General features: G+C 47.9%; 1 protein-coding gene across 2 annotated transcripts in view; it reads left to right on the top strand.

Moving 5' to 3' along the window:
• The window catches only part of LNPK (lunapark, ER junction formation factor), a 646,398-nt gene that overhangs the window by 170,420 nt on the left and 451,901 nt on the right, over positions 1 to 24,077 (top strand). For both annotated transcript variants that reach the window (XM_086956173.1, XM_086956174.1), the window contains exon 4: positions 17,830 to 18,017. In XM_086956173.1, the coding sequence (XP_086812299.1) occupies positions 17,830 to 18,017 (188 nt within the window). The remainder of the gene's footprint in view (positions 1 to 17,829; positions 18,018 to 24,077) is intronic.

The raw sequence follows: 24,077 nt of genomic DNA, 5'->3' as shown, positions 1-24,077 counted from the left end.
GCCCCCATAAAACGAACCCTACGAACAGTGCCTATGATTCTTGATGGCCATTGTCACAAACTATTGTGTTCATTATTAATTGTGGTCGTTTTCTTGTACTATTATTCCTTTTAGAAACCTTATGTTACCCCTGTCTGTATTAGTTTGTTATAATTGTTGTACCTCCTTGGTTCTTATTTTACACTTTGGGTCACTTTGCACTTAATTTTGTAACACTAAGAATATTTATTGATTGTTAAAGTATGAAAAAAATCAAACAAAAGAAACATAAAATTTAATGATGATATGGAATCTTCCGTGTAGAGTCGTTTCTCTGTCGGATACCCTTCTTTAACCCTTTAATTGTTATTAATTAACATATACTGTATTGACTATCAGTCTTACATTTATTGTGCCACTGGAACCGTTGTTTTCCGATATAAAGTACTGACCCTGGTTCCTTAGTGTGTAGGGTTCCCTTGTCTCTTTTGTGGCTCATCATCTATCGTAATCTGTAAGTCCTTTTGCCATGCCAGCCTCGCAGCCGTGAATTGGTTCTTTCTGTGGGACATCGCTCTTTTATAGAGATTGGTCACCAACTTGCGGGGAGTCTCAGCCTTGATTATATAGGTAGGCTCAGGGACCTCCGGTGGTTCTGCAAGGTCATCCCCCAGCTGCTCCAAAAGAGCTCTGCGTACTCTGTGATATTGGAAACGTAGTAGTGAGTCCGCCCCCCCCCCCCCCCCCCCCCCCACTCTCAGTAACGTGATCCCAGGTCTTAACCTTTTCTTCTTGGAAGAGGTCCACCGCCTGCATGATCAACTTGTGCAGGGCACTTATCACTCCCTTATCTCTGCAGGGAGCCAGCCATTGGGCCCATTTCACAGGCTTACTGGGCGAGTACAGCAATGCCCCTCCCTGCTGTTGCAGGAGGCAATGCCAAGCGTGGTTAGTGGATGTGATGGAATCTAGAATCCCAGTTCAGCGATCCACTGGTTGGAAGATTGTTGCAGTAAGGTAAAGTGGGTCTGCAAATAACTTTTTCATGCGAACATGGGGAATATGCGCGTCTCCGTGCACCCAGGTGTGCATGTGCGACCCCTGTGCCACCCTGTAGTAAAGCTCAAGGTCTGGGGCCCCTAGGCCCCCCATACTTACGCCAACATGAGAATCTTTCACCGCACCCACAGTTGCTTACCCGCCCACGCAAGTTTTATCATGATTTGAGTTAATCTCTGGAAGAATAGCACCATCGGAAGACTTGTGAACAGGAACCGCATTCTTAGGAGCACCACCATCTTCATGACCGAGATGCGACCCAGAAGAGCAAGCAGGAGTCTACACCAGGCCTCTACATCTTCCAGTTTGCTGACAGCCACGCCGTAATTCTCTCAACACTATCTCGGAATCAGTATGTAACCGTATGCCCAGATATCTAAGTCAGTGGTCCACTGCAGTTGAAATTCCATGTCTAATTCCTGCGTGACCGAAGTAAGGGGGAAGGCCAATGATTTCGTCCAGTTTAACTTCAGTCTAGAGAGAACCGTAGTGCACTACTTCTCTGAGCACCGCCGATAAATTGTTTTCCGGGTCACGGACGTATAACAAGGGGTCGTCTGCATACATAGAGACCACAATTTTGTAGGTAGGGAAGCCTATGCCCTCATGACCATGGTATTCCCGCAGTGCGCACGCTAGTGGCTCCGCTACCAGGTCGTACAGCAGGGGGGACAGGGGGCACCCCTGGCGGGTCCCCCGGAATATGGGAAAGAGTCTGTAACCAGATCTCGGAGGCGAATTCTCGCCTTCGGCCTGTTGTACAAGGTTCCAATCATTTGCAAAAACGGCAATCCTAGTCCCATCCTCGTTAACACCTGCCGCATGAAAGCCCACTCCAGTCAAAGGCCTTTTCCATGTCCAGGAACACTGCCAAGGCATTTGTGTCCTGTTTTACGTGCTGCATAGTGCCAAAGACTGTGCATATGTTGTATTTGAGGTTTCTGCTCTGGATGAATCCTGCCTGCTCCAGCGCACCCAGCAGCGGAGCCAGGAGCGCCAGCCGATTTGCCAGCACCTTAGCAAATATCTTTGTGCACTCATCGGGCGCTTTCCCCGGCTTGAGGATAGTACCGATCGCCTCTCTCATCGACTAGCATGCAACCCGCCACACATAGGTCATCAAACAGTGTCGACAGGTGTGGGAGCAAGAAGTCCTGGAACGCTTTGTAAAATCCTACCGTGAGCCCGTCTGCCCCCGGGGCACTACCCGACCGCATGCCCGCAAGGGCCTCCACAATTTCGTCCTTCTCTATGGGAAGCATCAGGAATTCCCTATGCGTGTTCGTGAGGGTGGGTAGCTCTATATGTTCCAGGTATTCTAGAATTTTATCGTCTAGGTCGCTGCTCTTTGAGTACAGATCTGTGTAGTAGCGCTTGAATCTGTGCTAAGTCTGCCTCATCTGTGAGGACTTCTCCCTCTTCTGTCTTCACCTCCGTAACCTGTGGCCTGCCCCGTCTCCCCTTTAGTACCCTAGCAAGAACAGAGCTAGGTCGATCTCCCTCTCCATATGTGCGGGCCGACGCGCACTTCCCCATATGTTTGACCTCCACATCTGCCTTTTTTATGGTATTCAGCCAGTAAAGGTTTAATGTCTTAATCTAATGCTGTATCATGAACCCTCTGTTGCCACTCCTCTAATTGCGCTAGTCGCTTCTCCAATTCAGCCAATCTTTGCCTGATGGACTTGAGAACCCCCGAGTGTTTGGACATAGCTGTGCCCTTTATATAGGCCTTAAATGCCTCCCACACTGTTTGGAAGCTGTCAACTGAGCCTATGTTAGTGCCGAAGTACAAGTCAATAGCCTCCGCCAACTCCCCTCTGAATAGTGGGTCAAGGAGTGAGTAGGGCGGGAAGCGCCATGTAAATAATGGAATTGTTTTCTTAGGGGTAGCTAATAATACTACTAATAGTAGTGGTGAGTGATCAGAGTGCACGGGAGGACCCTGCAGTCTTTGAGCTGTCACAGCAGGGAGGAAGACGCCAGCCAGTAGTCTATTCGAGTGTGGATGTCATGGTAGGCTGAGTAGTGTTTATAGCCGCATGGTGCTGAGTTGCGCGCTCTCCACACATCCTCTAGGTTCAAGCTGGTAATAATGCTATTTAACATTTTCGCATCCGCTGAGCCTGCAGATCTGTCCAGTGTCTGGTCCGGAACCAGATTAAAGTCCCTGCCCCACAGGAACTGGGCCTTACGGTAATCACGGGCCGTCGCAGCCAGAGATGTATAAAATTCTGGGCAGTCATAGTTAGGACCATACACATTAACTAACACGAAGTCCAGCCCCTGTCCCTTGCACTTTGATATCACAAATCGGTCTGCCGGGTCCGCCCTCTACAGCTCCAGTGTGTATTTCGATTTGGGGTTCACCCAGGTCAATACCCCTCTAGAGTGTGTCGTGAAGCCAGCTGAAGTGGAATTCCCCTCCAGCCCCCTACTTTGTAACATTTTGCTCGCTTGTGGAAGGTGAGTCTCCTGTAGGAGTGCAGCGTTCACTTGATGCCTTTGTAAGTAACTTAGTACCTTCCGTAGCTTCCAGTAGTCGTTAAGACCCCTGACGTTCCAAGTGAGTGCCCTAATCGTGTCTACCCCTCTAGGGTTCTCAGGCTCAGCCGTACCCGCCATCGCTGTCTGCTCTGAACTTCGTGTGTGCACACTCACTGAACGTATCTGCGCCTTGCTTTGTGTACAAAACCCACAACAGTCCCTCCAAACACCCCAACATACACCCCATGCGCTGTATCGCCCCACCCCCTCCCTCAGCTAACTACCACCAACCTGGCTATACAGAGTCCCCAATTCTCCCCCCCCCTCACCCCCCCCCCAATCCAGCTGCCCTGACAGCTTGACCCACTGAGTCATGTGGGTGCTTAACACGCAGGGGCAAAGGTTGCTTCACAACCAACTAGTAGTGCGTCTCCATAGATTGCTAGACTCCTTCCTCCGCCCTCTCGTTGTGCCAACTCTCCTGCATCATTAAGGACCAGATTACTCCGTCCCCTCTTTCAAACATTAACCTTAATAAGTTTCAGTAAGTGCTTTATCCCTCCCCCTGTCTGTTATGTCCCAAGGCTTCCAACGTTGGGCAATTCGCACAACCTAAGCAACTTTGCACTCTTATCATCCTACGCTTGTGTCGGTGGTGTCACTACGGTACACCACTCTCGTGCTCACCGCGAGCCCTAGCAGACCATCCCGCCCGCCTCCTCCACCCAAGTAGGAGGAAATCATGTCCGAGAGTTATAGCGCCACAAGACCCCACGCCTCACCACTCATTGTCCCTTACCCCCCCTTGCATCAAGAAATGTACAAAGTCAGTCCTGTTCATCCAACTGGCTGCCGCTCTCCTAGTCTTCCAGGTGCCTGACAGAGTTTTGCGATGTTCCTTCGTCCACCCTTTCAGCGCCTGCTGCAAGGCCTTCGGGTCTGTGAACAAATGTGATTTCCCCTGTCGGTAGACACGCAGTTTTGCAGGGTACAACATGGCGTAGTCAAAGTCACGCAACTGCCTCTTAAACGGGACAAAATGTTTCCGAGCTTCCTGCACTCTAGCTGTGAAGTCCGGGTAGAGCGATATCTCGGAGCCCTCAAACTGCAACGACTTCTTTTCCCTTGCGAGTCGTAGCGCTGCATCCCTGTCTCTATAGTTGAGCAGCTTTGCAATTATGGGTTGCGGCGGTGCTCGCGGGCCCAGCGAGCGGTGCGCCCATCCCACAACAAACATTGGCAAGAACGCTCCCTCTCCGAACAGGGCTACTAATAGCTTTTCTACAAACCGCTCCATTTTGCCTGTGGGGGTAGTTTCTGGCAAGCCCATGATGCGCAGGTTGCATTGCCGCGAGCGGGCCTCCAGGTCCTCAGTCTTATCCTGCAAGGCTTGAATGAATTTTCTGAGTTTTTTTCTGATCTGTCTAGCTCCGTATGTGCTTCCTCCACTTCAGTGATCCTTCTTTCGGACATGTCAAGTCTTTCCGCGTGCTTGTCGATCCTTTCTGCCATCCTGTTCATTCTATAGGTCAAAGCGTCTATTGTCGTGCCTAGGGACGCCATACTACTCTGCAAGCCTTTCTCCATGGCTAGGAGTACGTTTTTTTTATGTCCGTACCTGCAGCGTCCCCCTCGCTGGCTTGCGTACTTTCTCTGTCCGCGCCAGCAGCGTCCTGGGATTTCGAAAGTCTTTGTTTAAAGGACCGCTTGCTTTGCGTTTTGTCACCTCTACCCATGTTGCCCAGGGACCCCTGTGGGGTGGTTTCCGATGCGCTAGATTAACGTCGTTTGCAACCTACTGCAGTCTCCTCGTGTCTACCCGGGCCAGTTAGTGCCCGGTTCGCCTCGGGCATGTTGCTCTGTCCCTCTACAGTGCAGCTGTGGTTTTTGTCTCCACAAGAGACCGCTGCCTGTCCGCTATTGCTGCATGCCTCCTGTCTCCAGTTCTCGCGTGGTAGTCTTCCTCACCGCCTTTGTTAGCACTATACCGGGTCTACGCCGTGTCCCTCAGAACGCCTCCACTTTCTCTGTGGCTCCTGTCCCCATTTCACCGCACAGTTGGCTTCCCAGTGTCTTCTATGGGCCCTCAATTCACCCCCGTCGGAGCGTGCTTCACTTGTGATACTGCCGCTCAGGGTCACTTCAGTGCCGCTCTTTCTTGTAAGTTGCTCCTCACTGCAACGCAAGAGGCCAATCCAGTGCTCCCCCCGACTGTCTGACCACTCTCTTAAGTCCAGCAGCGCCAGTCTTCACCCTGCTCAGTCTGTAACGCTGCCGCCTCCTCCTGGGGACCGCATGGAATCTCCTCACTCCGGCACCGCGGCCCTCACTCCAGCGGCGCCGCCCTATGCTCTCCCGTGGTCGCTGCTCACCCCGCTCCACACTTCACGCTGCTGGACCACCCGGTGAAGTAGCTGCCAAAGCCAGGGCTGCCACCTCCAAGCGCCGCGACGTAGCCCACTGCTCCCGCCAGGCGCCTTTAGTCTCTCGTTGCGCGGCGTCACTAACCTCGCCAACCGGGCCAGACCCCAGGAGCGCTCGCTCTTCAGGGCGTCCGAATTCCGCCGCCTGGCCAGCACCGGGCAGTCTCCAATGCCTATGCCGCACGTACAACGCTCCCAGCAATCCAGGTCGCGCGGCCCGCCGCACCTACTCACTTCTCCGCAGGATATCTTCGGGCTCAGGTCACCGATCTCAAACCGCCAGACACCCGCCTGTAGCTCCGCTCTTCCGCTCGTTCAGGGGGTACCTCAGCAGTTCTGGTTCGAACAAATGATGCAGGATAATGCCGGATAGTTTGCACACCGAGACTGAGCCCAAGGCTCAAGCGGCCATCTTGGTCGCTGGCAAGCTCCGCCCCCCCCCCAGATCTCAATATTTTTAAAAACCTCAGAACTTTCGAAAAAAACAGGATATAAGACTCTGAAGGACTATTCTACTAGACTTCAGTCTTTTTTTTAAAGTGACAGGTTCCTCTGGGCTACAGTATTTGAAATTGAGGGAATGTAAGTCTTGGCCTCCAAATCCAGTCAGGTCATTTGAGAAACTGGGAAGGCTGCGGACTAGGAGAGCTAAGATATTTTTCAATTCAGAATAGGGTGATCTCCTGGCAGGAGGTGCTTCTGAGGGATGGGAATTCGAGGAAGCCTGCCCTTTTTGAATATTTACCAATTCATTTCATAATGGTATTTTTGATACACCAAGTAAACATGTGATGGCTCTTTGGGGCCCAAATTTAGCGGCGTAGAGAACTGGTCTCGTTTGCTACGAAATCAGGGCCAACTCCCATTGATAAGAGAACCATTTGGAAAGGGTGGCGCACAAAACACAATTAACTTTTTTTCCATTCATGAATAGGAAGCTCTGTCATTGAAGAAGTAAGTCGTTGAGAGCAGGCAATTTTTAAAGAATGGCCTTCCTATCCCGGTTGCTGGCCTACCTTACTCCGAAAGCACTAAGGAAAAGGTATCTGGATGCCGGAAATAGGTGCTTCCGATGCCAGGCGCAAGGAGAAGGGGGCTGGCTCCATATTTATTTTACCTGTCCTAGGTTGGGGTTTTTTTGAGAGGCAATCTTGGCTGCCCTAAACAGGGCCTTTGAAAAGAGTCGATTGCCGGAGGCCAAGGTTGCCCTGTTTGGAATTTGTAGAGAGAACGATTTTAACTGGAGCAGAAGCACTTTCCTTTCTATCACTTGCTTGGTAGCCCACTCCTTAATTCTTCAAAATTGAAGGTCCAGGGATGTTCCCACATTTACGACAAATGGTTGAAAAAAATGAAAAGTACTCAGGCTTACGTGAGACGGATGGGAGCTTCCAGGAAATTCAACAAGAATTTAACGTTTTAAAGTAATTTGGAAAACCCCGATAGAGGTGTAGTATTTACAATCTAACTGTTGTTCTATCATTATTATAAGGTTTGGAGGAATTAGAAATATGCTCTGTTAAGCACTTTAGCACTTTAATATTGTAATTTAGAATCTTTGCACTAGCACTTGCACTTTTTAGGGCTCGCCTGCTGTGCGCATGCGCATAGCTGGCAAGCTCTATAGGGGCTTAAATAGGCTTTACCTAGACTGGCGATTGACTGGCGATTTGATGCTGTGCCCGTGGCTTTTAGGTCAATGCGCAAGCGCATTGACCTAAAATGCGCGTGCACATCATCAAATCGCCAGTCAATCGCCAGCAGCACTCCTCCCCTGCTGCTTCACACCCTCATGCCGCTCTCCCCGCTCCGCCCCCTCCCCTGCCCGCCGTGTCGCATTTCTCATCCCCCCTCCCCACAGCAATGCCCTCAGCCGGCCGGCTTGTATGCCTGTGCCATTTTGTCGTTACACGCATTTATGGTGCGCATGCTTAAAAAACGACGCAGGCAGCCATGTCAAAAGCTTATTTTTTTTTCCAACTTTAGCCACTCTGCACTGCGTTGCTAAAACAATTGGCGTCTTGTGATCCTCGACCTCTGCCAGATAGACTTATCTGTCAACCAAACTTTTAAAAGTAAGTTTGCATTTCGTGGCCGTTGTTTGTGTCTTTCAACAGTCACTGTTATTTACCGTTGTGCAACCTCCAGTTTGAAGAGTGATGAAACCACAACACACTGTGCCAGCCACCATCTTTCATGCTGGTATGACTGCACACACTGTGATCTCATTGGTTGAACTGGCACGTGCTGCCAATCTTGTGCTGCCATTGAGAGGTTAAAAGGCACAGAATGCCACCCTCTATGACACTGTCGAGGATCGAATGGCTTTCAATATCACTTCCTATGATGTCTTACTGGAGCTCAAATGCATAGGATGTCCTTTCCTACTAAGTAATTTCCCATGATGTCACAGAGGGGACAATTTGCATATGACCTAGCGTTACTTCAGTGAAATAGGTTAATGGGTTTCTTTGACAATTGTACTAATTGTGAAACAGGCATACTTTTCTGCAGATAGTTATATTGTTAGGTTTCTCTTGTACCAGTAGCACTTCCACGCCGTTTCACTATATATGGAACCATCTCTCTGTTGGTGTTCATCTGCTGAGGCTTACACATGCTTTCACAGCAGTGTCCTTACATTTGCATTTGAATGCCTGAATTTCAAACCATTTTGACATGTGTCTGCCAGGTTTGCCAACGGCATCGTGTGGAGATATGTGGGATGTTAGATTACAACCATATGTAATCATATGCAAAGTAGGTGTGCTCCGTGTGATTTCTTAAAGTGAACACACATGCACGCGTGTAAGATATACTTTATCACGCCAATCCACCACCACCGCATCCACCACCACCGCATCCACCACCACCGCATCCACCACCACCGCATCCACCACCACCGCATCCACCACCACCGCATCCACCACAACCGCATCCACCACCACCGCATCCACCACCACCGCATCCACCACCACCGCATCCACCACCACCGCATCCACCACCACCGCATCCACCACCACCGCATCCACCACCACCGCATCCACCACCACCGCATCCACCACCACCTCATCCACCACCTCATCCACCACCTCATCCACCACCTCATCCACCACCACCTCATCCACCACCTCATCCACCACCTCATCCACCACAACCACATCCACCACAACCACATCCACCACAACCACATCCGCCACAACACCACCACATCCACCACCTTCACATCCACCACATCCACCACCACCGCATCCACCTCCACCGCATCCACCACCACCGCATCCACCACCACCGCATCCACCACCACCGCATCCACCACCACCGCATCCACCACCACCGCATCCACCACCACCGCATCCACCACCACCGCATCCACCACCACCGCATCCACCACCGCCGCATCCACCACCGCCGCATCCACCACCGCCGCATCCACCACCGCCGCATCCACCACCGCCGCATCCACCACCGCCGCATCCACCACCGCCGCATCCACCACCGCCGCATCCACCACCGCCGCATCCACCACCGCCGCATCCACCACCACATCCACCACCGCATCCACCACCGCATCCACCACCGCATCCACCACCGCATCCACCACCGCATCCACCACCGCATTCACCACCACATTCACCACCACATTCACCACCACATTCACCACCACATTCACCACCACATTCACCACCACATTCACCACCACATTCACCACCACATTCACCACCACATTCACCACCACATTCACCACCACATTCACCACCACATTCACCACCACATTCACCACCACATTCACCACCACATTCACCACCACATTCACCACCACATTCACCACCACATTCACCACCACATTCACCACCACATTCACCACCACATTCACCACCACATTCACCACCACATTCACCACCACATTCACCACCACATTCACCACCACATTCACCACATCCACCACCACCATATCCCCGGATCCACCACCACCACATCTACATGTGTGTGGCTCTGTGTGTGTAGGTGCAAATGCAATGTTCTTGGATTGTCGTCACAATAAAATACACTGAACATAATCTTCACAAAAGTTATTTACAAACGTTTAAGCTATTGCCATTATAAATTACAATAACTTTTATTTAAGTATTAATTATTTACAAAATTAAAAGCCATTGTTATTTGTAATATCAATACATCTAAGTCACGTAAATACAACACACATTGCATTACAAATGCTATAGGTGTCACATTTGCAAAAGTTAAAACTATTGACATTGTAACTGACAAAGCTATTAATTTTGCTACTTTAAAACCAACACATAAATAAAAAAAGTGTAATTTACAATACCAATAGCTCAAACTTTCCTAATGCGAGACCTATTGCATTTCCAATGCTTGTTTTTAGTTGCACTCTTGCACTTTGGTATTATATGGCCATCAATCACTCTGTTTTAGATATTTGTGAAATCCGTGTTTTAAAAAGGAAAGATGAAGTTATCGTTTTTGTGCCGATTAGTGTTAATGTTTGCTCGCATATCATTTAATGCTCTTGATGCTCTGCTCAATAATAAAAAAAAAAGGCTGAGCTGTGAAATAATATCCATAAACGCGTATAAGTATAGGTGTTTTGAAAGGGACGGCTGCTCTCAACTGCAGACTTTGTCATTTCAGAGCAAGAATCATTGTTGCACACATTGTGCCTTTGTAGTGGTTTAAGGCCTTAAGGTGTTACTGGTTAAAACCAGTATTTCTTCATTTAGGAATAAGGGAGTGCAAATTAACAATAAGAATGTGTTTGAGTGGGGACAATGTACATTTAACATCTAGGTTTTTGGAGGATGCCTACAAGATCATTAATGAGAGTGTCTACTTTTAATAATGCTGTAATACATTCGTGTTGCCTAAATATCTAACCACTCTTTTAGTAGTTCATGAATAGTGTGATTTCTATTTTCATTTTTGCACTGTGTGCTTTATTAAGCTGAATTTTTTTGTTTTGTTTTTTAGAAATTAATGCAATTTATTAATAGTCTTGTGAATAGTAGTATAGCTATTGCAAGTCCCTATGAATTGCACTTTGTACCGCTAAAGGCTTTCGTGGATTATGGCGAATTGAGAAAGTAACTTTGAATTCATTTACCCCAGAGGCATTATTTGTATTGTGAATTGTACATTTCAACTTGGTCTGCATGGTGTTTTTAACAAATATATATGTATAGCCCTCCATTCTTTTTTAGATAGTTATGTCCCAAAACCTTGTTGCCACAGGTGACGACTGCTATTACACTGGTCTCGTTCCCTTAGAGGCAGCATTTGAAAATCTGATACAGACTTCTAACTGCAGGTGCCTGACTAGTTATGGAAAATCTTGACCATCCGCACAAATCCGGAAGACATACCTCATTTTTTTTAAAGACACATTTTCAATGTTTTGTCTACCTTTTTGAGCCTTTTGCTCTTAGTGTGCCGTATGGATGTCCCCTAAGAAACCTATGCGTTTTAAACCCGATGTAGCCTGTCACAGATAAATGTCCGAGTAATTTAGAGGAGATGATTGACGGAGTGCTGAAACTTATTAAATGTCTGACACACTCCAACTCCTGATTTACATGTGGTGCCTGGAGCTGTACGGACTCCAGGTTATGCCCCAAATTCCTTACTATGAACCCCAAAGTGTATCGGGAGCAGGTGATGAAGCTCTTGGCTGGACAACTCTGCACCGTTCCATGTTCCGGTTGCGCGGACTGTTCAGTTACTGTCATCCTATAAGTCTCATAAGACCAAGAAATTGAAGCACTCTTCAAATTTGCCTTGCCGTTCCAAGTCATTTGGTGAGGTGCAGGAACAACAAGTCTAGGCGCTGCTCCCTCACATACCCTGCTGAGCTTGGGTCTGCTCCATGCCTTCCTGCATTTCCCGGAGCTGGAGTGGCCCCCACTCAGGGAGTTCTATGAGGCCTTTGCTAATCTTTGGTGGACCGACTCCTGTAGAGCGCTCTCTGGCCCCACAGGTTTAGGAAGTGCCGAGATTGTGGTACCGCTAGCCGGTTTGCTCTTGGCGCCATTTGTTCCTTCTGAATCTGTTCCTGAATCCAGATCGACTCTGAAACCATGATCTTCGCTGAGGTTGGGTCTAGTGGTGCCATTCTTTGCGCCACCTGCGCTGAACCCACATTCATTTCAGACTCCATTACACAGCCAGACCAGCGTCCTCTGATGTTCACTCCAGTGCCTAACAGACAGAGACCTTCCAGGTCCGAGATGGTGCCTACTTTTCCTGACCGGCCCTGTGATGAGTAGGATTGGGGTGAATCTGAGGATACTTATAGCTACCCTGCCCCCCTTTTGCCGAAGACTGCTGATAAGAGAATCTAGTTGAAGTCAGTGGTCTGGACACACCACTGGCCTGGTCTCTCTTTCTAGTGTGGCTACAGTGGAAGCGACCTCCTTTGACATCGGCGTGCGTAGGGCAGCAGAGGTCCTAGACCTCACACTACCCACGTGGATGACCATACCAATGTCGTGATGGAGGTGCCTAAAAATGGAGTGTCCCACACAGAACTCTGCCCTTCAATAAAGCCCCATCTGATGCCCTGTTTGAAGTCTGGACCAAGCTCTGCATGGGCTGAGAAATTGCACGCCATCACCTCCCTGCTCCTGAGCTTTCCTCACCCGGCACAACACCTCGAGAGCCTGGTGGTGCGGGCCTTAACTTGTAAAGTTAATCCAAGCGTCTTCCCTAAAACACCACCAGATAGGGAATCAAAGAAGCTGGATACCTTTTGGGAAGAGGATTCACTTTTCCACCAGCCTTGCACTGCGGTAACTGAACACCGCCTGCCTCTTGGACCGAAATAGCAACACAGTATGGAATTCAGTTGTGCAAGTGCTGCCCATGGTCTTGGAGGACGGTACAAAAGGGGGTGGTGATGGACAGAGCATCTGAACCAATCAAACACTCACACCCAGTCAAAAGATCTGGGTTTGATCCATCACCGTTCTTTAGCCCACTCTGCCACCCCAGTTCAGACATGGCTATATGCAAATCAGTCTGACCCTGTGCCTCATGGGAACAGTCTAGCCTGAACTGCCAAGCCATGCCTTCCCTGGACCGGAAACAAGCTTCCGAGGACCGGTTTCTGGCATTCCAGCAGTCTTCAGCCCGGTTTGCTTGAATCCAGTGGCAAAGTGAGCAAGGGACTCATGTCTGAGCATACTCTGCCACACTTATGGTGGCCAAAAGCGGTACAAAAGGGATGGTCTTGGAGGAGGCCCAAGCCATCCTAATCCAGGCTATGGCCGGAAGTAGGGATGCAGCCAAGTTTACCATCTGAAGTGGGATGGACATAACAAAGCAATGGCTCCGTCCAGCGAGTCTCATCAGTGGCGCTTCGTCACCACGCCTGGCTGAGATCAATTGACTTCTTGGGGATGTCATCTGTCTCAGTCATCCCTTATTGCAACAAGGTAGATTCAGTGCTTGTGCTTTTCAAGGAGAGTAGGGTCACTGCCCAGTCATGTGGGTTCACCATGGCCCCACGCAAGCCGCACTCTTTTGTGCCCCTTCTATGGCTATGGTAGGGTCTACCAACCGTGTCCTTTCTAACTCGGCCAACAGGCTCCCAGCCTTTTCGTATCAGTGGACTCTGCTCCCACAAATCCTGTGGGACTCAAAGCCAGAGATCAGCCCAGTCTGCCCTCTCCACGGCAGCCGCATCCTCCAAGCATCTTTAGTATGCCTTCACACAAAAACTGCAAACAAAACAGGTGATGGACCGAATGTGGATCAATGTCACACATTCACCCCAGTCCAAAGATCTGGGCCCAAATCCATCGTTTTTTTGCACTCCACACCACCCTGGGTTAGACAATGGCGATATGCAAGTCAGCTCTGACCCTGTGCCCCATGGGAACAGTCCAGTCCGAACTACAAAAGCCATGTCCTTCCCAGAACGGAATCAAGCATCCGAGGACCGGACCGGTTTCGAGGTAACACCTCTCATCAGCCCGGCTAGCTTGACTCCAGTGGTGTGGAGTGCCTGGGACCCACGTCTGAGCATCCCCAGCGCACTTATGGCGAATTTGCAAACAAAACAGGTGATGGACCGAATGTGGATCAATGTCACACATTCACCCCAGTCCAAAGATCTGGGCCCAAATCCATCGTTTTTTTGCACTCCACACCACCCTGGGTTAGACAATGGCGATATGCAAATCAGCTCTGGGAAGGACATGGCTTTTGTAGTTCGGACTGGACTGTTTCCATGGGGCACAGGGTCAGAGCTGATTTGCATATCGCCATTGTCTAACCCAGGGTGGTGTGGAGTGCAAAAAAACGATGGATTTGGGCCCAGATCTTTGGACTGGGGTGAATGTGTGACATTGATCCACATTCGATCCATCACCTGTTTTGTTTGCAAATACTGCCATAAGTGCGCTGGGGATGCTCAGACGTGGGTCCCAGGCACTCCACACCACTGGAGTCAAGCTAGCCGGGCTGATGAGAGGTGTTACCTCGAAACCGGTCCGGTCCTCGGATGCTTCCTTCCGTTCTGGGAAGGACATGGCTTTTGTAGTTCGGACTGGACTGTTCCCATGGGGCACAGGGTCAGAGCTGATTTGCATATCGCCATTGTCTAACCCATGGTGGTGTGGAGTGCAAATAAACGATGGATTTGGGCCCAGATCTTCGGACTGGGGTGAATGTGTGACATTGATCCACATTCGATCCATCACCTGTTTTGTTTTCACACAAAAACTGGCATCCTGTTGGCAGCACGATCCGCCACCACCTTTCCCAATGGCATGTCATAATTTCAGACAAGTAGGTGCTTTTAATTGTCTGGTGAGATTACTCTCTTCTACTTTGAGGAACCCTGCTGTCCCTGCAACTGTCCTCAGATCAGCTGACAGAGGGCCACTCCTGCCAGGAAGTGCAACCTTTTTTGGCCAAAGGAGCTAGGACGTGATTGTTGTTCTTGCTACTATCTGGTGCCCAAGATGGACGAATGCCTCCACTCTAGCCTAGACCTGCACCCTCTCAATGCCTTCCAAAAGAAAGAGAAATTCAAGATGCTTACACTTGCTAAGGTCCTGTCTGCGCTCAACCCTGTAGACTGGTTGTTATCTCTGGACCTGCAGGATGCCTATTTTCATACCACCATTCAGCAGGCCTGTTGGCTTTACCTGCTGTTCACGATGGGCCTGAAGCATTTGCAGTTCACTGTGCTCCCCTTTGTTCTCACCTGTGTCCACCAAGGCGATGGCGATGGTTGGAGCACATCTGCGGAGGTGAGGGATTATGATCTTCCATTAGCTTAACAACTGGCTGCTGACGGCAGAATCGCCCAGGCAGTCCTCAGCCACCTCCAGACTTATGCAGAGCTCTTTAATTTGCTGGGGTTCACTATCAACATGCCGAAGTCAAACCTGACCCTTTCTAAGACTCTCCCTTTCTCTGAGCCATTCTAGACTCAGTGCAAAGTCGCACCTACCCTCCAGAGCTGATGGTCCAAGATATTCGGGTTATGATCCTGATGTTTACATCTCAGTCCTGGATTTCAGTGAGACTGACTCTGAGACTGCTGGTTCTGATGGCCTCCTGGTGGTGAAGTACTCGCTGGCACATGTGGGCTCTGCAGTGGGATCTGAAGTCCCAGTTGGTGCAGCATGAGTGGAATCTCTCTAACCTAGTCCAGATTGCAAGGGAGACTACAAAGGATTGACAGTGGTGGTTACTGGACTGATCAGATTAGTGGCAGACCCCTTTCCTACCAAGAGCTGCTGGTGGTGACCAATGTATTGCTTCTAATCTGGGGTGGGCGTCTGGGAGAGGTGGAGATAAGGCATCTGCTTTCCGGCAGAGATTCTGTTCTGCCCCACATCAATCTTCTGGAGTTTAGGGAGATTAGCTTGGCATTGAAGGCTTTCCTGTCCTCCATCCAAGGGAAGCTTCTCCAAGTGTTCACATACAGCACTACCGCTTTGTTCCTACAACAAGCTAGGCATAGTGAGCTCATGGACCCTCGGCCAGGATGCTCTGTGTCTTTAGACATCGCTGGAATGTCAGGATATTTTCCTGGTAATGCAGCACTTGGTGAATTTCTAAACGCCATGACTTTAAAACTCCGCCATTGATGCATCATGGACCCGAATGGCAGCTGCATTTGGAGGTCGCTCAGGTTCTCTTTCAGGACTAGTGAGAACCTTGGCTAGATCTATTCACCACTAAGAACACGCACTGCCAACACTTCTGCATGCTGGAGTTTAAAAACACCTCTTGCTCGGAGGTGCATTCAGACTAGACTGGCATACAGGACTCTTATATGCCAATCTGCCAATATCTTTCTTTCCCAGAGTGATCAAGAATATCAGAACCGACCAGCCCAAGTTATCCTGGTGGCTCCGCTCTAGCGCTCCAGAGCATGTGCATCTGTCTTCCAATCAGGCTCCCCTTATGGGAGGATCAACAGGGCAGGGTTCTGCACACAAACCTGCACAATTCCACCCTCATGCATGGAGATTGAGCGGTGAGAGTTGAGGTATTCAGACTCCCTCTCGAGCTATCTTACGCCATCTTGGCAGCCAGGCATCTGTCGGAAAAGACTGTATACGCCTGCTGTTGAGAAATGTATGTGGCTTGGTGCGCCAACAAACCTATTGATACACTGTCTGCACCCTTGTCCGAAGTGTTAATGTCCTTAGCCAGAAAGGCCTTGCTCTGGGCACAGTTGAGAGGTATCTTTCAACCATATTGGCTTTCTTGCAGTTGTTAGGACAACCCTTCCTGTTTGTCACCCTATCATTCTTCAACACATATTCCCTCCCAAGCCTTTGGTATTGGCGCTAATGGATCTTAATTTGGTTCAAACCTCCCTGATGTGCTCCCCCTTCAAACCTATGCATAGTTGTCCTCCACCTCCTGACACACAGTTTTCTTGATGCCCAATACATCAGCCTGGTGGGTTAGCGAGTTACAGGCTCTCAGCTCTGTCTGGTCAACCTCAATACACCAGCTTCTTCCCAGATAAACTGGTTCTCCCAACTCATGCTTCTTTCTTACCGAAGGTGGTGACACCTTTGCATGTTGGCCAAAGTATCACACTGCTGACACTTAACTATACCAATTCCTCACTATACCAATCCCTCCCAAAGAGGAGGAGAAACTCCACTATCTGGACCTGAACAGAGCATTCTATCTTGATTGCATTAAATATTTTTTGGTTAGACAATCAGCTGTTGGTGGCGTTTATCTGTACAAAGAAAGGGAAAGCAGTACAGAAATGTACCATATTCAGATGGATTGTACACTGCATTATAATCTGCTGCACACTGGCCAAGAAGCAATCTCTCCTCCTACAGATGTCCTGTTGACCCTTAAATTTGGCACACTAATCACACCTTGCCTTGGCTCAGTGCTTCGGGTACAGAAACGATCACATAGAAACTGAGGTCCGTGCAGTGGGGTGCCACCTACATAGGCACCACATACACCACTTTCAGCACAGTTGACCTGGAGCGGTTCAGTACCACCTACCAGCGTGCAGATATACTAATCCAGATTTTCCAGATCCAGTCTGATGCCAGTAGAGTATTCGAAGGAAGGAATCTGTGCCTAGATACAATCTACACCAGATAACACGTTAGCGAACGTAAGTAACTTGTTCATTAGACGGTCAAATTTGTAAGTGCTGTGAATTAAAATAGTTGTCATTAACTAGGCCTGTTTACTTATCCTCGCGCATAAATGACCTAGCTACCTATACCAGAGAATAAAATGGATAGATGGGTGCTGCCTTATTTAGTTTTAAGGCCTCATTCATACCTAGAGTTGTTTTTAATAAAATGGGCTGTATTTATTCTGCCCCATTTGACTTTACAAACTTTTTTTTTTCTAGGAAATCCAGTCATTGGAGGAGTTCAGAGAAAAAAACCAGAGGTTAAGAAAGTTATGGGTTGGAAGGCTGCTTATTTATTCCTCATTTGTTTACCTCGTCACCTGTTTAATTGTATATTGCTGGTACCTTCCTGTAGAATGGACAGCAAGACTCCTTATGGCACTTCCATTTTTTGTTTTTCCAATCATGTAAGTAACCTTGTACTTCTAAACACTACTTGTTGTATTGTGCTTTCTGCTTTTATAAGCCTGAAACCGCAATAATCTTCATTTGACTTATTTTCAGAAAGATGTTTGTATTTAATGGTTTGTAAATATTTATAAAGGTCGTACCCCCTATGTCTTCAAAATGTGGTGGTATATAAAAGGTTTACGTATTTAAACATTTAATGGTGTAAAAATACCTTCACCTTTACTTGATTCTCATTCCAGTTTGGATGTTCTTCCCATGGCTACTGTTAGCTGCAAATAAAATCAGTGAAGTGAAATGGTTGGATTGTTGAGGGTCTTAAGATAAAAGTATTATCCGAGGAAATTTGTTTTTTATTACCGAACTATCACTGCAGTCTAGAAATGCACAACGCTGCCAGGAGTTGAGTTCTCGGTTTAACCATTTAATCTTTTTTATGTCTATCTTTTAATTGCTTTGCAGTGTACTTGTTCCCTGCTATTTATTATGAGAGCGTGCATGATTTATCGGGTTTCTAGCTATACCACGGAGCTGACAACACCTTTTGCGTATCACTGCGTTTTACCTTCCTCCTTCAAGACACCCCCCGTTTGCTGGGCAGATAACTATTTTCAGCATCCAGTGGGATTAGACAATTTGGAATACGTACGTTTTACCATCAGATTACTATTTTTCATTTGCCATGAATCCTGTAACAAATGGACACGTCATGAACAGCCGGTTACACCAGAATGAAGGACACATCCCAACAAACTAGCTATTCTAACTTGTTACAACTCATATTTATCCTTGTGGTTGCCATTTGGGGTCGTACATTTCGTCAAATTTAAGTAGTCATTGTAAAACATTTTCCAAGACACTGATGAAGTCTATTCCACTTTGTTTTGAGGCTGTCAATTGAATGAGCAAGGTTGACTTAAAAGCAGATTATTTTTTATAACAAAATCCCAGAGCACTTGTTTAATGACGGTCTCTCGGCGAGGAATCCGTTCACACATCTCCCTCCCCTCTTGTGTGCATCCTCTTCCCCTAGTAAGCACAAGAAACGTACAAACACCAAAATGGGTCCCCTTGCCAAGAAAGCATCTTATAACTTTCAAGCGCGAAGCACTTTCCTTTTCGAGTTTGGCAGTAAGAGTCATGTAGTTCGTGGAGTTTGTCATCGTTGTAAAATTGTTTTAATGCAATTTCTGATGTGCATTTGAATATATGTGGACTAAATCTGAAGAACGTAGCAATAAGCACTAAATATGTTGAAGTTAGTGTAGTCCAGAAATATGATTTTACTCTTTGGTTGTGGTCTGTGGTGTTTTCCGGGGATGGGGGGGAGGCGGGGGTGGGGGGCAAGGGGGACAGAAACAGGAAGGGCCCTGCTCAGGTGTCCGATATAATTTGCCTCATCTGATAGACTTCTTGCTGCAGTTTCCTTACCTTAGAAAATTCCCTGGCATCCAATTGAATCCAGACCTTTTTTAGCAATCCTCATGCACGCTGGTAATTTGCGTCGTTTGGTTCCGTGTGGTGTCATCTGCACCTGAAGTGATCAATGCGGTTCTTATATAAGCGCCATTCCAGTATGCTAGCCTCTGTTCCTTCTTTTCTGCGCCGTCCGTGCTGATCCGGATTGAGCTCCCCTCAGTCACTGCTCAACTTCTTTTGATGTTTTTGTCGAAGTATAGTGTGCCTTCAATCAATCAGAGTACTTGTAAAGCGCGCTACTTACCCGTGAGGGTCCCAAGGAGCTGAGGAGCTGAGGGGAGAGGGGGGTGCTGCTACTGCTCGGAGAGCCAGGTCTTGAGGAGTCTTCTGAAGGCGAGCAGGTTTTGGGTCTGCCGTATGTGGGTAGGGAGGGTGTTCCAGGTCTTGGCTGCGAGGTAGGAGAAGGATCTGCTGCCAGAGGTCGTTCGTTGGATGAGGGGGACAGAGGCGAGGGCGAGGCTGGCGGAGCGGAGCTGGCGGGTGGGGGGTGTGTGGAAGCGGAGTCTGCTGTTCAGGTAGGCTGTTCCGGCGTTGTGGAGTGCTTTGTGTGCGTGGGTGAAGAGCTTGAAGGTGATCCTCTTGTCGACGGGGAGCCAGTCAGTCAGTCAAAGAACTTTATTCGGTTAATTAAAACCATAAAAGCAATACATAGTTCATAAAACAAGGTTAAAATACAATTAAACAAGTTTAGAGGTGATTGCCAATCCTGGGTAAAAAACATGTTAAAAAAGGATTTATAAGAACAAGTTTAAAAAAAGTAGATATAGGGAGTACCCATTCCAGTATGTTTTAAACATTCCCCCCGAAACTTATTTGCAAGTGTCAGGTTTGGTGGTTGATTTTTGGAACAAGTCTTGTTTTGTTTTGTCTAACGGCTGCTACCAAAAAACAAGCTACACCATATGTGACCTGTACCAAGTTCAACATCTGTAGGTATAAGAGAGCCGGCTGTACTTGAACAAAGTTTAAGTCTTTCAAAATTGGGAAAATAAATTTTTTACGGGCCACCAAATAATGTTCACAAAGCATAACTAGGTGAAGAGTGTCCTGTGTGGAAAAATAATCGCAGGTGCAGGGTGGGGAATTTTCTGGAGTACCCCACTTTGTGTACGAGCCAAGCACAAGATGTATCAGGTTGAACCTGAACCTTATTAGTAGGAAACGATGGTATGGTTTGGTTACATATTTTAGATAAGGTTCCATAGCCATGGACGACGAGAGTTGGTATAATGATCTTACCATTGGCTTACAAAGCTCAACCGTTTCCCTCTCAGTCTCCAACATATTTCGAAAATGCTGCTTGACCCACCTTACATCCTCTTTCTTAAGGTTCTGTGGAAAAGAGTACATATCCGGGCGGCCTAGCCTCGCGCATGCCGCTCTAACATACGCCAGCCACGGTATGCTGTCTGCTTTATCCAGAGTCATACAATCTTTGAGAATGCAGTGATTCAATGTGATCTCCTCATTTGTCCAGGTTTTAATCCAACATAACAGTGGGGACATTTTTAAGAGATCAGTGACATGTCCCAAGCCTATTTCGTTGTGGATTGAATATGTAGGAGATGATTTCGGGAGTGATAACAAGGCTCGTATAAAATTGTTTTCTACAATTTGGATGCCTGGGGCTGAAACATATTCCCAAATGTCTGCCCCATAAGATGCAATTGCTACACATTTAGCTCTATAGATACGAGTCATGGCTTCCATGGGTCTCGAACCCAATCTTTTAGAAAAATGCATAAGAGCTGCGGTGTATCTGCTAACTCCATTCTCCTTTAGTTTCAGTTGGGCACCCCAAGTTCCTTTCTCGTCAAAGGTGACACCCAGATAGCAAAAGAAGGGTACCCTCGAAATTGGAGAGCTATTACAGCTGAAGGACCTGATCTTCATGTTTTTCTGCCGTGAGCCTGTAACCATAACATGAGATTTAGCAGTGTTAATCTTTAGGTCCAGGGCTTCCATAAAACCACCAAAGTGATCTAATAGTCTTTGCAGGCCCGTACCTGTCCGAGCTAGGAGGACAGCGTCGTCCGCGTATAGGAGGACCGGAATAGGTAGCCCCCCCCCATACGCGGCATGTCCAAAGTAGCTGAGTTCAGGGATTTCCCCAAGGAGTTAATGTACAATGTGAAAAGAAGAGGGGCCAGGATGCAGCCTTGTCTGACCCCTCTCCCTGACCTAAACTTTGCAGTGCATCTTCCTTCCCTTGTTACCCTGACAGAGGCGAACCAGTTTTGATGGAGGTCGTGCAAGAAATTAACCAAAGTAGTGTCCAAACCCAGGTCACGCAAAATAATCCACAGTTTTGAACGGTTAACCAAATCAAAAGCAGAAGATAAATCCATAAATCCCAAATAAAGAAGCCCCCCCCTTCACCACGGTGTATTTGGTAATAATGAGGTGAAGGTTTAAACATTGGTCCATGGTCCCACTATGTGCTCTGAAACCGTACTGTAGATCCGAAAGGATCCCGCTCTCCTCAAGCCAATCCCCCAGTCTTTGCAGAATGACTCTGCCCAGGATCTTAACAGCATAGTCCAACAGGGAGATTGGCCTGTAGCAGGCAGGGTCCCCCCTGTTCACTTTCTTGAAGATGGGCACGATGATCGAGGTGGACCAGGAGGAAGGAAAACCAGCTGCAGGTATCGCATTGAAAACATTAGTTAATACTTTTGACCAAAATTGCGGATACTGGATGTAGAGATCTGCAGGGACCCCATCCGGTCCCGGGGCCTTGTGTTTACTTGTGTCTTTAATCGCCCTTTTAACCTCAGTGGTGTTAAACTCCATAACCAAGTTGGATGAAGCATGGGCACTGGGTGGTGAAGTTGGTGCTGTGGATTCATAAATCTGTTTAAAGTGGCATAGCCATCTATCGTCTTCGATCACACAGTCCATATCAGTTTTCCCATCCTCGGGAAAAAAAAGGCTGATTCACAGTGGACCAAAACTTTTTGCTGTCTCTCAGTACATCAATGGATAGTAAACTATCCCAAGCTTACTCCTTAATTTGGGTTTTGCGATTAATAACTGCAGTTTTGTATTCTTTCCTTAGGTTAGCCACTAAGGGCCTGTCTCTGGGTTTGTTTTAGTGCTTTCAACAGGGCACTGTGTTTTAGCGAGCATTCCTTGTTAAACCATTTGTAAATCTTCTTATTGCGCCTGGCCTTGGCTCCAGGTTCTTAGAGATCCTTGCACATATCTCCTCATAGGCGGCCACTACGTCGGAGCCCAGGGCGGTTGGATCTAAGCACACTGCCATGTTAGCCTCAGACTCTTGGGCTAGTATTTGGAAGAATTGATCAGGGACAATCATTTCCCATTTTAGATGCCTTCCCTGGTCCTTAGTCGTCAGATCTTTTGGAGCTGCCACACCTGTCAATCTACCGGTCCGGAAACAGTCTAGGTCCAGCATTAGGAGGACAGGATAATGATCACTGAAACTAGCAGTAACAACCCTATACTCACATGCCTTTACCAAGACCCCGGTTGATACAAAAATATAGTCTGACGGTGTTGGCGTCTCTCCCAATAAAAGTTGGGGCTCTAGGCTCATTTTTACCCTGATCAAATTCAAATAGGTTTAAGTTCGCAAGGAAAGTCAAGACCCTCGCCCTCGTTCGTGTGTTCAAAATGGGGAATGCCCTCTGTCGGTAAACCCCCATATCTATCGTTATAGCAATCTCCCTCGCAAGGGTGAATATTAAAATCACCCAGGATTACCATCTCTGGGACGGAAATGCAATCTTGTCTATAGACTGACAGGAAGTCTAACAGGGAGGTCAAATGCTCATTCGCGCAGGAAACCTCCTTGGAATTATAAAAATTAATAAGCAAAAAATTTTTTGAATCCGGTAGAGTCCACTCCACAACTAACGTGTTCATGGGTGCGGAATGTAGTTTTTTAAAAACCCCCACCAAGTTCAGAGAACACAATGTGAGTAGGCCGCCCTTAGCTCTCCCTCTTGCTCCTGGAACTGCTGGAGTAGAAAAACTGCAGAAACCATCCAATGAAAAGCTTGTGGTGGTATCCCATGTTTCTTGGATTGCCATGATGTCGTATTGTTTTACGAACCCTTGCCATATGGGATCTAGAGCCTTTACATTTAAACCCGCCACATTCCAGGTAAGAAATTTGCAATATAGCGAATCTGCGTTAGGAGGGGTAAGCGTTCCCCGGCTCTCGCCCTCCGTCGGGCCTTTGTCAGGCGTAGGAGATAAGTTTAAATTAATCAAGTCCTTCGTAGCAACATCCTTACATGGTTGAATAGGAATAATCTGATAACTCCGTCCAATTGGGGAGCCCTGTGTTTGTCAGTCAACCCAGTCTGTGGTTGACAGGCATTCGAAGCGATTGGCTATTGGAAAGTGCAAAGGATTATCTAGACCATTTGTAAACTGGTGGTAATAATAAGGTTGGATGTGTTGTGGACCAACAAAAGGACCGCCTTGGCGCGGTCTACCTCTTCTTCTCCTTGCCAGGTTCCATCCCGCATCCCCCCCTCCTCCCACCCATGGGGTTGTGTTTCCCAAGGGGGATTAAATCTGTCTGGATTTACAGTCATGTGGTCCTTTTA

Source organism: Lissotriton vulgaris, chromosome 2_1 (genome assembly GCF_964263255.1).
Source record: "Lissotriton vulgaris chromosome 2_1, aLisVul1.2, whole genome shotgun sequence".
Taxonomy (NCBI): Eukaryota; Metazoa; Chordata; class Amphibia; order Caudata; family Salamandridae; genus Lissotriton; species Lissotriton vulgaris.
Note: the sequence above shows the minus strand (reverse complement) of the source record. Positions and strands in the feature narration are given on the sequence as shown.